At 42.3% G+C, this 17286-nt stretch overlaps 1 protein-coding gene across 1 annotated transcript in view; it reads right to left on the bottom strand.

Moving 5' to 3' along the window:
- Positions 1–17286, bottom strand: part of sdk2b (sidekick cell adhesion molecule 2b) — a 650002-nt gene that overhangs the window by 156570 nt on the left and 476146 nt on the right. The window contains 4 exon segments of the mRNA XM_080455991.1: positions 4456–4650; positions 4987–5070; positions 8044–8234; positions 12959–13070. Coding sequence (XP_080312117.1) covers positions 4456–4650; positions 4987–5070; positions 8044–8234; positions 12959–13070 — 582 coding nt within the window.

Raw genomic sequence — 17286 nt, 5'->3', positions numbered from 1 at the left:
ACATGTTATCTCACAACACAAATAGAGAGGTGTCCCTTTTGGAACCTCAACCTCTTAGGTACTACTCACGGCCAAAGCACTGCTCCACTTCTCTCCCAACTTGCTACAAAAATCGCTCATGCAAAAGTATATAAAGACTTCTATTTTATTTTCCACCTTCACATGTGTCTCCTTTTATAATAATCATAAAGTGCTCTATATTTCAGCTCGCAATTTACTTCCGGGTGTTCCGTTTTGAACAGCCAAGAGAGAGAGAGACAAGGAGCGCATGTGTGTGTGTGTGTGTGTGTGTGTGTGTGTGTGTGTGTGTGTGTGTGTGTGTGTGTGTGTGTGTGTGTGTGTGTGTGTGTGTGTGTGTGTGTGTGTGTGTGTGTGTGTGTGTGTGTGTGTGTGTGTGTGTGAGAGAGAGCGCGCGAGAAAGAGGGAGAGAGAGAGGGAGGGAGGGAGAGAGAGAGAGAGGGAGGGAGGGAGAGAGGGAGGGAGGGGGAGAGAGAGATGATGAAGGAACGACACACAGCTGTGCGCAATGACTGCACAGACAGACAGACAGGAGAAGCACAGGCTGCACAGCTGATTTTCAGCGTTCGCTGTTGTGATAACTATTAAAGTTTCTAAAACGTAACTTTCAAGTGACGTTTATAGGGGGAAACATGATGAAAGCATTTGTTTTCGCATTGGTAGGTCAGGAAAAAAATTATAATACTATAATAAAATTAAAATTACATTAAAAAATATATATCTTTTTTTTTAAACTACATTCAAATGGCAATTTTAGCATTCGATTTACAAAAGAGAGAGACACAGACACGGAGAGAAAAAAATACTCGGGGGGTGGGGGGGGGGGGCACAACACGGCCGATCGATCTACACCAGACTTTTCATAGCGAGCGTATGCGTGGTGCGCACAGCGCGTTTGTTTAGATCCAAGTGATTATCAATGATACCGGCTACACCAGGCGCGCGGATACGCTGTTATATTATCTTATTAATTCTTTCGAACTCTGTAGAACTTCTCCGTGTTGTGTGTGTGTGTGTGTGTGTGTGTGAGAGAGAGACACACACACTGCAGGCAAAGGGGCGGGGGGCCGGGTGAAGTCAAGGCACAGACGGGTCGCCTATGTTGTTTACGGACAAAGGATGTTATGAGACAACAAAAATTAAACCTGCCTTAACAGTTGCGTGCATTAGCACACAATGAGGCTAAAGGAAACATTCTGTCTAAATCACTAAATCTCCAGTTTGCTAATTCACTACTTCTACTACTACTTCCCTATTTGAAACTTTCAATTTCTCTAAATATTATACACTTTCACGCCAGCCTACCCAGCCAGCACGCCCATTGCGTCCCATATGGTTTCAAGGTGGGCTAAACCATATGGGCCCCATGTCGGCAATGTCAGCGGGATCCACTTGGGTCCCAACTGGGATGCCCATGTGGGATATAAGTGGGTTCTATCTGGGCCTTAGGTGGGTCCCACCTAGGCAATTCTATGTGGGACCAAGGTGGGTCCTAACTGGGTTGCCCATGTGGGCTATAGGTGGGTCCTACCTGGGCACTAGGTGGGCCCCAACTAGGCAACTCTATGTGGGACTGAGGTGGGTCCTAACTGGGTTTGCCCATGTGGGCTTTAAGTGGGTACTACCTGGGCCCTAGGTGGGCCCCAATTTGGCAATTTATGTGGGGCTGACATGGAACCCATATGGTTTCAAGGTGGGCTGAACTATATGGGCCCACTTGGGCTTTCCCGTGTGGGCTATACGTGGGTTCTACCTGGGCCTTAGGTGGGCCCCACCTAGGAAATTATATGTGGGACCGAGGTGGGTCCCAACTGGGTTGCCCATGTGGGCTTTAGGTGGGTTCTACCTGGGCCCTAGGTGGAACCCAACTAGGCAATTTTATGTGGGACCGAACCTTATTGGACAGACAGGGGGACAAACACACAGGGACAGAGACAGAGGGGAGCACAGGACACTCAGTGTTGCCATGTCCTCTGATTATAAGCGAATTTGCCTTACTTTTCACCACAGTGTTGCCATGTCCCACAATTATAAACGACTTTGCCCTACTTTCACGCAATACTCTCGCTCACACTGTGAGGTGGCTGTAAGGTGGATCTGCGATGCGAAGTGTACGACGCGTCACGCTAGATGTGAGGGCCGCGCAGCGGCCCGAACTTCTAGTTATTACAATTATTTGAAAACTTTAATTACTAATTACTTTGTAAATTTAAATTATCATTACAAAACATATATATTATAACCACTTCAGCCCTATTTAAACGTTGGCTATTTGAAAATAGCCGATCTATAAGCTCACAATTCACAACGCGTCGAGCTTGTAGATCTGCTATTTTCAAAAGATTTGTATACATTTTAAACATATGAATACATAATGAGTACCTTTAGTTTTGGTACTTTAAATATATTTTGATGCCAGTAATTGTTTTTTGTACTTTTACTTGTAACAGACTGTTTCTAGATTGCAGTATTGATGACTTAAGTAAAAAAAAACGTTTTTCCACCGCTGCCTCTGTTTTTTATATGCTACTTCTTTCCATGTGAAAGGTGACATATAGTTGTTGTGCCGGTGAGGTAGGAAACCCTCACCGTCACCGTTTACATTACATAACAATTTGTATGTATTAATATAAAAAATATTAAAAAAAATAACGAAAAGACAACAAAAAATAAATAAAAACAGATGATAAAGTAAAAGAAAAATAGAACAACAAAAAATATAAAGGTACATACTGAGCAGAAATGACAAAAAAATGGACAAAGCAAAGACAATGCTACTATGTGGAAAAGAAAATGAAAAGAGGTTTCTCAGTGGTTAAGACAACCCCTCTCACTGTCTTCACAGTGTCCCTCTCTCTCTCACTGTCTTCACAGTGTCCCTCTCTCTCTCTCTCTCTCTCTCTCTCTCTCTCTCTCTCACTGTCTTCACAGTGTCCCTCTCTCTCTCACTGTCTTCACAGTGTCCCTCTCTCTCTCTCTCTCTCTCTCTCTCTCTCTCTCTCTCTCACTGTCTTCACAGTGTCCCTCTCTCAGCACTACGAGCCTCACAATCTGTCTCTCTCTGGAAAGAACACTGAAGTATTATAGAAGTGGAAAATAATTGTTGTAGGAGGAGTGCTGAGCCCAGGATGCCTGCAAGTCATGTATACTGTCTGATTTATTTATTTGGCACACATTAGTGTATAAAAAGAGTATCGTACTCTCTGCTCTGATGGAGGCTGTTTGTAGGCGGAACGATGACCTGTTTCTTTACCTTCTTTATTGTGTGCCAAACACAGTAAATAAGTATGAATATATATCGTCTCTGTCGGGTGGAATCCTCATATGTCCAAAACTGTTTACTTTTCAGGATTCAAATTTAAAAATAGAAAAGTAGCAGATCGACCAGCTGAAAACGCGGTGGATCTGCTACTTTTGATACTTTTGTGTGTAGTACGATCAAGTTTCATTTAACTCATTTCCTGTCATACACGCATAAAGTCGTTCTATTAAATAGTCCACTTGCCCGCCAACACGCATAAAGTCGTTCCATTAAAAAAAATTGGCACGCTGTTTTAGGCACCGTAACACCGCTCTGGGATGATCCATCGTCACAGCCCCAAAATGGCGGATCGCGATTGGAATGTTGTTGTTGGATACACAGATCCCTCCGCCTACCCAGAGGGACTATTTTTTTCGTTTTTTTGGTACACAATGTCGCTTGCACGGCGTTTCAAAGATCATCGGATGAAGGTAATTATGCTGGCAAGGGGATAACAAACAATGTTTAATACCTTGGCGGGTGATGTGTTAAGAAAAAACACAAAAAGGTAAAATATGGACATAGGAGGTTTCTGCCCGACAGCAACGATATACTTTAAGTAAAAACATCCGTCGGTCTGTGCGTCTGTATTTCCCATTTCACGAGAACCGACTGATCGCGCGCATCGGCAAACTCAAGAGCATTTATTCACAGATTGAGAATTTGGTCGGATCAGCGCATCTCCCAAAAAAATATTGATAAACTGCCAATCTGACCTAGACTCCATATTTGTGTATGTCCATTATATTATAAGTTCCATTGAACTCTATATATGGGCATAAAAGGGACACAGACAGACAACAGAAACACAGAAGTGCCAGGGAGGAAGTGGACTATGAAAGGGGAGGAGCCAAACCAAGTTCCTGTATCTACACAAAATAGGAGGTGGTGCCCCCAGAAAAAACACAAAAAACATGTTTTTACCGAATGGGTTCCCAGATTGCATGTGGGCATACAAGGGACAATGTTGGGTAAAATGGGTATAACCGGGTGGGGCATGCATTTCCAATTTGCATCGTTCCAACAAAAATTGGTCAAATCCAACTTGGGACCCATTGGGTGGGTGTTTTGAAACTGCGTAAAAACCAGTAAACGTGTGTGACAGTGACAGTGTCATCAGACATCACATGACTTACTGGTGACGGCCAGGTAGGTGTTGGTCTGGACCTCTCCGGCCGGGTTCCTGGCGAAGCACTGGAACATCCCTGTGTCGTCTGGTAAGAGGCCGTTGACCTGGAGGCTGCCCCCCACCAGGACCCTGTATCTGGGGGTCTTCACCGGGCTGATGGCCACGGCGTCTTTGTACCACACGATGTCTGGCTGGGGCACGCCTGGAGAGAGAGAGAGAGAGAGAGAGACCACACCATACTGTAGATAGACTGTCAAAATAATATGGACTAAGGGAGCGTAACGTCACCCATTGGTTTCTACAAACCCGTTTTGAAAACTCTAGTTCAGCTAAAAATGGCCATGAGTGCAACTGGTGTACAAGCCCAGTGGTTCTCAGACTGTTTCATGCCAAATTGATGTATATTTGGTCACAGATCCAATCACAGATGGCCCACCCCCCCTCCAAGCCGGCACACACTTGCTTGCCATCTTGGGAGTGAGAATGCGGTTGGAAAAACGGACACACACACCCACACACACACACACTGGCTCCTCACCTCGTGCCTGACAGGGAATGTCTACCACCTTCTCCATCTCTGCTGTGATGTGTTTCTCTGGCTCCTTGATGAACTGGGGGGGCTCTGAGAGAGAGAGAGAGAGAGAGAGAGAGAGAGAGAGAGAGAGAGAGAGAGAGAGAGAGAGAGAAATAAATAATTCAAGTGATGGCACATATAATGGGATTGCACTCTGATTGTATTAAGTGTGAGCGGTTACATTTAACACTTCAGTAATCACATTTCAGATGTGTTTGTAAAGAGATTGCTGGATGCAGCTTTTGAAGGAGGAATATTGGTTCTGAATTGTCAAATCCAACAATCCACCCAACAGCTGAGAATAATATATGGTTATTTTAATTGACAATAACAATGATAAGAATAAGAATAAGAATAAACAACAAACAAACAATTAAACATAAGAAAACATAATTAACTCTTTCACTGCCAAGAGTATTTTCATAAAGTACTCCCCCAGTGCCAGCAATTTGCGTTTTTTTTTATTTTTTAATTTTGTAATTTTTCATTCAAATAAATGATCTGATTGGGTTTTTAAACCCATAATACAGTTCTACCAGTAGAGAGCAACAAATCGACACATTGATGATCTCGCTGGCTCACTTCCCCCCTCCCAAACAGGCTCACGTCATATCCGGTCATAACCGGATGTTGACATTTTTGACAATCGTTGATCGGGCTAAATTACGATGTGATACACGACTACGATGACTGATCGTCACCCAGACCAAAGAGAGTAGACGTGGACCTCTCCGTTTGTTTTTTATACCGTGTGAAAAACCGTGACTTTCCCTATTCTGGCCGAAAATGATCGCGGGGAACAAATGAGAACCGGAAACGGAATCTGCGTCATGAAACCGGAACCCAATGAGTCTGAAGGAGTCAGGAAGCGAAAGTGATCATGAAAAATAAACAGAATAGCGCGACCACAGTCAAAAGTAAAAACTCGGGATATCTCGGGGCGTGGCACTGAGAGAGTTAAGATGTGGCATCTTTTTAATCTCTTAACAGTAACGGGGATGTGGGTAATACTGGGGGGTAATTTAGTATCTGGATGACATAGAATGTGCAGCAAGGTATACAAATACATAAATACACTAATATACTGTATGTTCTTATCGTGCCTGTCAGACAGAAACCTCTTATCTCCATATAAAAACTGTGTTTTTCCGTAAATTAACACCCTACTTGATCATACTAACAGCATCACACAAAACGCGTCGCTTCGCGACGCGTTTCTAGCTTGTAGATCTGCTACTTTTGATACTTTTTAATTTGCATCCTGAAAAGTAACAGTTTTGGACAAATGAGGTTTCCACCAGACAGAGACGTTATGAGAATATTAGGGCATTATACAAATTATTTGCATATGCAATTATGTTCATACAAAGAATCTGAAATGAACGGTACTAGGTACTTTTAAAATACCTCAATGGCCTTGAGCAACCTTGTGGATTTTACATAATTGATTACAAATACATTTCCAGCTGGCCGTCCCACAACACGATCACATGTTGAAAGTAAAGTGTGTGTGTGTGTGTGTGTGTGTGTGTGTGTGTGTGTGTGTGTGTGTGTGTGTGTGTGTGTGTGTGTGTGTGTGTGTGTGTGTGTGTGTGTGTGTCCTGTGTGTCGTGCTGTGACAGGGCGGCCATGTACGCATCACGCCCTGCACTTTGAAACACATCAAAGTGCTTCAGTGGGGTAGAGGCATGTAAAGTGGAGTAAATGCAATTAAAGGGTTTCTCCAAGCAAGCCATTAGCTCCCTCCACCCTGTTCCTTTTAAGTCAATGTCAACTAGGGGCCGTGCAATAGTTAATCAAACTAATTGATTATAGAAAAATATCAAAAATCGACGATGTAATGCAATAATTCAAACATAAATAAATAAATAGTGAAAATAGCGTACAAAGCTATTTTCACTATTTCTGCGCAACAAATATTCCCAGAAACACATAGACCTAGCTCAAATAGTGTCTATGTCAATGTGCTTCACATTATACAGTGTGTTTCTGTATTCATTAAATCAGTGTCCAACCTGTTCTGCAGAAAACCTGGAGACTGGCAGCTCAATAATTGGGTCTTATCGGTGCAGTCAGCGCTTTCATCACACGTCACATGAACCACATAATAACATTATAATGGTATTAACCCTATGAGAACATTATATTGTTTTTATATGGTTAATATTTTTAACCAGTATATCGTCGCTGTCGGGTAGAAACACCATATCTCCATATTTCATCTTTTCAGTAGTGAAAATTGTCGATCTACAGCTATTTACACTTTGATGAAACTGAAAGAGGTCATGTACGTGTGCCTGTGGGTTTTATAAATATTAACCATAGTAGTGTGAGTACTAACAAGAGCTTCTGACTAAATAATAACCACAATGGAACCTGCGTTTCACCCGACAGCAACGATTATCCAGTATTATTACCTCATCAGTGTGACATCGTCTGATATATAGGAATCTATTCTTTCCCAAGAGAAAGCACTGCAAAGCAGAACGCCCGCAACACTCCAGTGACAACAGTCTCAAGGTGCACGGCTCAACAACGTCATGAGAGTGCATGAGAATATAGCCAGCACACCTTATTTACAGACGGAACAACGGACGCATTTCAACCTGAACACGAACGTTGAGGAAGACCTGTTAGGTTGAAATGCATCTGTTGTTCTGTCCGTGGAGAGTAGGGCAGGAATTTCAGGGAGGCAACGAAGGCCATGGCCGTCGTTGCCCCTCAGTTTGGCCTTGTGCCCCTCAAAGAAATGGCATGCCCTGAGGCCACAGTCGCCTTAATGCCCCAGCTGACTGCTTTCTCCTCTGTCTCTTTCTTTGTCAATATGTAGACACCAGTGTTTCTTTCTTTTCAATATGTACCAAAGACCAAGTAGCCTTGCCCCTAAAATGACGAAATTCCAAGCCTGGTGGAGAGGTAAATAAACTATGCGAAAAAGACATTTATTGTGTGCTAGCTGTTTTCTCACTCTCAATCTGTTCTTACCTAGTATATGCAGGTAGGGGGGGGCGGTATTCTTACCTAGTACGTGCAGGTAGGCTCCGGCGCTGACCGACGGCACACTGCTGCTGCGGAGAACGGCCTCACACTCGTAGAATCCGGCGTCGATGACCACGGGGCTGAGGATGGTCAGCCGGCGGTTGAAGTCGCTCAGGCCGCTGGACACCAGCACGCCGTTCTTACGCCACGAGATGCTCAGCTTGATCAGAGGTCTGAAGAGGAAGAGAAGATGGGATTACAAATGCGTTGCTGTCGGGCAGGAACTCGTATCTCCATGTTTATCTTTTTTTGTAAATTAATGCCCTATTTCATCATACAAGAATGTCAAACAAAACTAGTGAAATTATGTTTCACTATTTTTAACCATGTGAGATTCATTGAAAACACCCTTCCTTGGTTCTGGCGACTGATATTGTCCTTGAAGGGGCCGTGTTTTTTCAATACTTTTTTTCTATTTTTTCCTACGTAGCCCTAGCCTGGCTCCACCCCCTGAATCGTTTGCCTCGTATTCAGGGTCTGGTGAAGCTGTCGAAGGCGGGTGTTTCTCTTGAAAATCTGTACGACAAATCGGGATCGGGATAATCCAGTATGAATCAATTGCCAAAGAGTCCCACTTTGGCCACGCCCCCATCTCAGAAATCGGCTGCAATGAGAGGGCTTTCAGACTAATGAATAATGGAGTGAAACTAAATGAAAATGCAGGCTGAGTGTCAGGCTAACGTAGCCCCGGAGTGGCCATTGACAGAAAAAATAAATAACTTGTGGCCTCGAAATAGTATCTCGTTCCGTCGAATTAAAATAATTCGAGGCCAAGAGATAGTATTTCTAGGACACACGTTATTTATTTTTCTGTCAATGGCCACTCCGGGGCTCCGTATCCCCCCTCAAAAAAGAAATATTGTAAAATTGTAATTGAAAAAACACGGCCTTCTCACACATTAGAAGGATGTATTTGGTCACCAGAACCAAGGACGGGTGTTTTCAATGAATCTAACATGGTTAAAATGGAGTTTGAAGTGGAGTTTGATCAAATGAATATCACATATCTAAATACTGAATCAAGCAAATTACAAAATGTCTGGGGTGCTCAAACATGTTTGAAAGTGAAATATCCCTTTTACCCATTTAGACCTGGAACCCCTATACGTAACTTTACCTTTCAATCCGGGAACCCCTTTTGGGGTTGTTGTTGCTATGTATAGCCAATATAACTTTTTTGGTTTTTCAGAAAGATTTAGAAGGCGTTTTTTGAATCAGCCTCAGGTCTAAATGGGTTATGTAAAAAAAAAAAAAAGTGCTTCCACCACTGGACTGTACCCCTGTGTTATGAGAAAAGGCGGTATCTTGTGATTCGTGTGGTATAACAAATCTATGCCACTTGGCACTTTATTTCTTTTGCTTTTGCCTGGGAACTAAATAATACATGCTCCCCTCAGGTATATTTTACTTGGCAGGAGGCAAGGCGCCTCGAAACAGCATTTAATCCATCAAGACCGGGAACGCATCTGTGTCATTCTATAGATTTATTTGTCTATTAAAAAAATAATACAAGCTCGTAGCGCGGCACCGAGTACCACGCTACGAGCTTGTAGATCTGCAATTTTGTTGTTGTTGAAAAACCTTATTTTTTTTTGCAAATCTTTCAATATATATATATATTGTTTAAGTGAACATTTTTAACTCAAATCTTTGCTTCTGGGGGATTCTACAAATCTTGTCTTCTAAATCCTAACAGTTTCTTTTTTTTTTAAACGTATGTTGCCATAATCAGTGGTGCTCAAACGTTTTCATGTCAAGGACCACCTAAAATTATATGTATTTGGCCACTGACCCTCATCTCAAAATATCTTGTTCCAGGGACCCCCCAGAAGCAAAGATTTGAGTTAAAAATAAATCGCTTAAAAAAATATGTGATATATTCAAAGATTTGCGCTAATGTTCACAACTTTTCAAAAAATTGCAGATCTACAAGCTCATAGCGCGGCACTCGGTGCCGCGCTATGAGCTTGTATATCTGCTATTTTTGAATAGCCCAAAGAAATCGAGAAATGACACAAGATGCTTTCCCGGTCTTAGTGGGTTAAACTCTCTGATAGTAGAAAACTTTTCCAGCAAAAAAAAACAAGTGAATTCCATTTAGGTTGGGGGTGACAGCCCCTCCAGGCTATTCAAGCAGACACTGAATGACATTTCCCTGTCTGTACTCCTCCTGCCAGTGGGTGGAAAAACCTTGTATGTCCAAAACCAATGTCCAAAAAAATATTTTAAAATAGTGAAAATAGCCGATCTTGTAGATCGGCTATTTTTGCAACTTTTGAGCGACACTCTAGTATGATGAAGTAGGGCATTAATTTGTGGATAAAATATTAAAAAGTTAGTAAGGTTTTTGTCCGACAGCGACAAAATGAAAATGGGAAGCAAGGGCTGTTACATTTAACTTTTGGTGCGTTTAGCGGACTATCATCCACAGTGAATTATAACAGCTCGACCACCTTCTATTCCTGCGTCAAATATTAATGTAGTATTTCCCAAAACAATGGGTCTGGACCCATTTTTTTTTGGGTCATCAAATTATCTTCGTGGGTCACGACTCACGACTTGTACATTCCTACAATTTAATTATTATTGCTAGACCAAAAATGTTATGTGCACCCCTGCACATAACTAAGCTTCAGCACCACGGACAGCACCATGCGGTGGAAAAAGTACTAAATGTTTTTACTTAAGTAAAAGTATCAATACTAAAATGTAGAAATACTCTGTTACAAGTAAAAGACCGGAATAGAAAAATTACTTGAGTAACAGTACAAAAGTGTTGGCATTAAAATGTACTTAAAGTACCAAAAGTAAAATTACTCTTTATGCAGAATGTCCCATTACACAAGTTTTGAAATGTATAACAAGCATACAAATCACTTGAAAATAGCAGATCTACAAGCTCACAATGCGTCGCGATGCGACGCATTGTGAGCTTGTAGATCGGCTATTTTCAAATGGCCGAGATGTATAAAGGGCTGAAGTGGTTAATGTATGTTTTGTAATAATAATCCAAATCTACAAAGTAACTAAAGTTTTCAAATAATTGTAGTGGAGTAAAAGTACAAAATTTGCCTCTGAGATGTAGTGGAGTAGAAGTAAAAGTACTGAAATTTGGAAATACTCTAGTTAGGTAAAAGTACCTCAAAATTTTACTTAAAGGGGTAGTTCACCCCCCAAATAACTTTTTTTCTATTGATTACTCACCCCATGGAGCCTTGAATTCATGGATATTTATTTGTTTTTGTCGCATTCCTTCCTTTATTATTTGATTATCTGATAAATTTGATATCTGATAAATGTAGCCCCATTGATTCCGGTAGGAGACACAAATGCATTTGTGTCTCCTACCGGAATCAATGGGGACACATTTATTATAATCAAATTATTGGCTTAGGAATGTGACAAAAACAAAAAAATATCTATGAATTCAAGGCTCCAGATGGTCAGTAATCAATAGAAAAAAAGTTATTTTGGGGGTGAACTACCCCTTTAAGTGCAGTACGTGAGTAAATGTACTTAGTTACTTTCCACCACTGGACAGCATTCACCGATAAATAAAGGACACGTTGTGTAACCATTTCCCCCCTTTTTTTTATCGAAACAATCAAAAATAATTCCATAAAATAAAATAACAACTTTTAAGAAATAGTGAAAATAGCCAAACTACAAGCTCACAACGTGTCGTATCGCGACGTGCTGTGAGCTTGTAGATATGTATGTCGGCCTGTAGATTGTGAGCTTGTAGAGCTTGTCGATTAATTGTTAATTGTTACAGAGACAGCATGCTAATTAAAAGTAACTGCACCCAGAGTTAGTTGGCAGCAAATTTTGCTGTTGTCCTCGGGCAGGTAAACAACCACAAATACATAACGGTCCATCAGCGTGAGTGTGAGAGAAAAGAATCAATTGAATCAATAAGTACAATAAATAAATAAAAAACTATTTAAAAAAAAGAGGCAATCATTGGTGTGTGTCAAATCGGCTACGACTACATAGGGGTGGTTTTAAACACTGCAAAGCTTCTTGAGTTGCTAATGTTTGTGGGTGCGGAACAGTGGTGTAAAGTAACTAAGTGCATTTACTTAACTACTGTACTTTTGTACTTATCTCAAGTACATTTAGAATTCCGGACTTTTACTTGTAACAGAGTATGTCTATATTGCAGTATTGACACTTTAACTAAAGTAATGCTAGGTAACTTTTTCAACAAAACTAAAGTTAAATTGTATATCTTTTGTGAGTGGCAAAAGTTTCACAACACCCACTCCATGAATTTCACCCCCGAAAGCCTTTTATACATATATTTTCTATTGAACGGTGATAGGGGTGTCTTTCCCGCGAAAATGACGTCATGTAGCCGGAAAACGGAAGCGGAAATGCACTGGTTTCCTGTTTGGCCAGGAACTACCGCACCGATTTCCTGTTTGGCCAGGAACTACCGCGCTAATAACAAAAAGGAAACTCACGCTGATTTTAAGAGATTGTATGATTTGAAGATCTAAAAAAAATAGAAAAAGAAAACACAGCTCACGGTAACTAAAGCTCCACTGGCTAAGAGAAACGATCCACAGATCGTATAAAACAATTAAAAGAACGCTTTTTGAAACGCTTCCGTCTTCCGGTGAAAACGAATGGAATTCTGGGTAACAGAGGAATAAATGAACGGCCTGCAGTGACGGTAATGACCAGCAGAGGCTGCTAAAAATCTTTTTTTTGAAACCTGCACTGTACAACTTTAAGTAAACAAATTGAGTACTTTTTCCACCACTGACGCTACATTTTCTCCAAAATAGCTAAAATATGCGATATACCCATGATGTCACAGCTAGTGGATGCTCTAGTCCCAACAGGGCATGGCGGAGGGGGATGGGGAGGGGTAGGGGGGGTGGGTGTTTACCTGGCGTTGGCCACACACTCCATGGTCACCTCGGACGTGCCCGTCACCACACTGGTGTTCCTGGGAGGGATGATGATGGTGGGGGCGATGGGGTCCGCCGGACCACCCACATCTAGACACAGACAGACAGACAGACAGACAGACAGACAGACAGACAGACAGACAGACAGACAGACAGACAGACAGACAGACAGACAGACAGACAGACAGGTATTTAGATGACTGATCTAAATCAGTAGATTGCCAACAACCTGAAACAGGAAGTAAAGTTCATGGCCATTTTTGACAGATAGAGGAAATAACAAACGTTCAATTCAATTCAATTCAATTCAATTCAGTAAAATACAGAGCTCTTATTAGCTTCATACATTCCACTGTAACCTCTCAAACCCTGTATTCTTAGAGAAACAGACTTGGCTTGACTTACAACTGTACAGTACTTTTCCCGGCTACACCAAATCTCTGCACCAAAACATTTACAAGCTCACAACGCGTCACAATGGTGAACGTTATTCCCCAAAGAATAGGGATGCTGCTGGGGTGGTTCATTATTTACACAGTTTTAGTTTTCTTCCTTTTTTAGGATGTCGATCTACATAATGCTTGCAATTTTGTTGATGAAGTCTATAGTGTGTGTAACTGGCCTCTCGTCTCCAGGTAGACTTCTATCCCTTCACCTTCCCTTGCAAATGACATTTGTCCAGATGTTTAAGTGGATCATTATACTGTATGAGGAGGAGGAGCCAGTTGCCCAGATGTTTAAGTGGATCATTATACTGAAGGTGGAGGAGTCAGTTCTGTGTTTGTTTACCATGTATTTCCAGATGTTCGCTGACACACTGTATACGTACACATCATGCTCATAATTGCCCTGTTCGGTTAGCGATCACAATCAACAGATTACGATCTCATACATCGTTGCTGTCGGGTGGAAACATTGCACATCCTAAACCATTTTCGCTGCTTTTGTGCAACACTCTTGTATGATGACGTAGGGCATTCATTTATGAACAAACGTTCATGTTAAAATATGGAGATACAAGGTTTGGAAATCCAAAACTTTTGACGGATACAATTAGTATCTCCATTGTTTCAACTAGTGTACGTTTGTTTCATAAACGAATGCCATAGTGTGTCGTACATGAGTATCTTGCGCTTGTCGATCTGCTAATTTTTGCCAATATTAGGGTTCTATAAATATTGAACCAATGGAAAGTATTAAAGCTCCACTATGTAACCTTCCTCTGCTACCCCGGATTTGAACCCTGGCTAAATGTCTCAATAGAAGAGAGCAGGGAGACAAAATACAACCACCCCGATTGTAGTTATTGCATTAACATACTCTACCATATGTTACATAGTGCCGCTTTAATAAGAGTTTGTGACTAAATAATAACTACAGTACATTGGATCTATTGGAACACAGGTTATTTTTTTTTTCATTCCCTGAAAAGTAGCAGTTTTGGGCTTGAGAGGTTTCTGTCTGACAGGGTGTGTGTGTGTGTGTGTGTGTGTGTGTGTGTGTGTGTGTGTGTGTGTGTGTGTGTGTGTGCTCTGACAGGGAGATGAGGTGATTGGAGGAGACAGCACCATGACTCCCTCACCGGCCAGCCGCAGGCAAGCCTGGGAAAATACTGCAGGACGCACAACACAGCTAGAATACACTACCACTGTGTGTGTGTGTGTGTGTGTGTGTGTGTGTGTGTGTGTGTGTGTGTGTGTGTGTGTGTGTGTGTGTGTGTGTGTGTGTGTATTGCTCTACTTGTGAGGACCAAATGTCATCACATGTACTGTATAGCAGTGGTGTAAAGTAACTAAGTGCATTTACTCAAGTACTGTACTTAAGTACAATTTTGAGGTACTTTTACTTTACTGGAGTATTTCCAATTTTCAGTACTTTTACTTCTACTCCACTACATCTCAGAGGCAAATATTGTACTTTTACTCCACTACCATTATTTGAAAACTTTATTTACTAGTTTCTTTGTAGATTTTGATTATTATTACAAAACATACATTAACACATTGATTGCCTAGATCGAGTCAACTCGTTTTTAGAATCCATCGCTTGATTGCCTAGATCGAGTTAACTCGTTTTTACATTTTTGGGGGAAAATTCCACAAGGGGCGACCTAACACAGCTTTGGAATGATCGATCGTCTCTCAGAGAAGAACAATGTGGATGTGACGTCATTCCAAAAAACGTCACTTCCATCCGCCCCAATGATGGGATTTTCAGAAAAACGGCTGTAACTCAGTTTCTTTTTTTTCCATTGAAAACCACCCGTTTTCAGCGGACCAAAGCTCCAAAATGGCGGATCACGGTTGGAAACTTGTTGTTCCCATGGATACACAGATCCTTCCGTCTACTCACAGGAAACTTTTTCCGTGTGTTTTTTTTACACAATGTCGGTTCCACGGCGTTTCAAATATCATCGGATTGAGGTAATTATACGCCGGCACGGGGATAGAAAACTATGTTTAATATCTTGGCAGTCAATGTGTTAAGCACTTCAGCCCTACAGTATATACATTTCGGCCAGTTTCACAAGTTCAAAATGTATAAAATGTCGAAAAATATTGGAAAATAGCAGATCTCAAGCTCACAATAAGCTCAATGCGTCGCACCACAATTCGCGACGCATTTAGCATATAGAGATCAGGCATTTAGAGGTTAGTTTTAGGGGCGCGTTAGCACATGCACATAAGGGTGCTTGTGCTCCACCCCTGTGTGCGCGTGGCGTGCTGGAAAGGTGTCGCGATAAGGTCCCGCGATAGACTTGCGCTGATCTGTCAATCTCCCAGCATGCCGTGGGAGTGCGCTCGTGGCAACAACCAACCAACATGTCAGCTTCAGCCTGAAGAGGCTGTCATAGCTCTATCTAACACGCACGCACGCACGCACGCACGCACGCACGCACGCACACACACACACACACACACACACACACACACACACACACACACACACACACACACACACACACACACACACACACACACACACACACACACACACACACACACACACACACACACACACCTCGAGTTTGACAGGCAAGTCGGTGGGAGAAACACAGACTTGCAGTGTGTGTGTGTGTGTGTGTGTGTGTGTGTGTGTGTGTGTGTGTGTGTGTGTGTGTGTGTGTGTGTGTGTGTGTGTGTGTGTGTGGTCCTATAGCATCGCTGCTGTGTGACATTATCAGTGAGTGCCTGGGAATGAGCTGTCATGCAACACGCCGGTGACAAACCCCGGTGACAGTGCAGAGGTGGCAGCCGAGCTAAAATCGGCTTCTGTGTCTCGGGGAGACAAAAAACGCTTTCTCCCCTCGTTGTTGTTGTTGTTGTTTTGTGTTCTCCCACAAAAGTTTAAACGCGTAGGCCCTGACAAATAGCTAAAATAGCCGCTCTACAAGCGATGCAACGCATTATGAGCTTGTATAGAACTGCTATTTTCGCTATTTGGACGGCGTGGCTTCCTCGGAGGTGAGCCATCTAGAAGCAGTGGTGTGAAGTAACTAAGTACATGTACTCAAGTACTGTATTTCAGTACAACTTTTAGGTACTTTTACTTTACTGGAGTATTTCCAATTTGCAATATTTTTACTCCACTACATCGCAGAGGCAGATATTGTTCTTTTACCCCACTACAATTATTTGAAAACTTTAGTTACTTTGTAGATTTTGATTATTATTACAAAACCACCTCAGTCCTATTTAAACTTTGGCAATTTGAAAATAGCCAATCAACAAGCTCACAACCCGTCGCTTCGCGACACGTTGTGAGCTTGTAGATCTGCTATTTTCAAAGGATTTTTATACATTTTATATTTGAGTACTTTGAGTACTTTTTCCAACTCTGGAGGAGGGTCTGTCTGCCTGTCCCTGTCTGTCCGACGCATTCTCACTATCAAGCCGTCAAAAGGGGGTCCGCTGGGGACGAGTGTGACCATACGGCACTTCACTTGACGTTTCGGGGGTACCGACTACCCGCGACGTGGCATGCCCCCAGGGGAAGGAGGTGGCAGGAGCCTAACAGCAGGGTTCTGTCTCTGTCTGTTGTTTCTTGTCATTATACGGTATGTTCCTCCCAGATGTTTAAAGAGAGCATTTTACACTGACAGTCCCAAGCAGGACAAAGAGTTGTGTAAAAGTGCTGAGTCTCACTAAGTTCTTAGAGTGTTCCTCCCCTCCCCTCTCTCCTCACCAGGAGGGGCTCCTGGGAAATGCAGTGTCAGGGGCCTCGCTGCAGGAACAGATGCTGCTGCCGCATACAGATACCGGTGCGTGCGCGTCGGTATCTGCTCACACACACACACACACACACA

Source organism: Gymnoscopelus braueri (assembly GCF_963280865.1).
Source record: "Gymnoscopelus braueri genome assembly, chromosome: 17".
Classification (NCBI taxonomy): domain Eukaryota; kingdom Metazoa; phylum Chordata; class Actinopteri; order Myctophiformes; family Myctophidae; genus Gymnoscopelus; species Gymnoscopelus braueri.
Note: the sequence above shows the minus strand (reverse complement) of the source record. Positions and strands in the feature narration are given on the sequence as shown.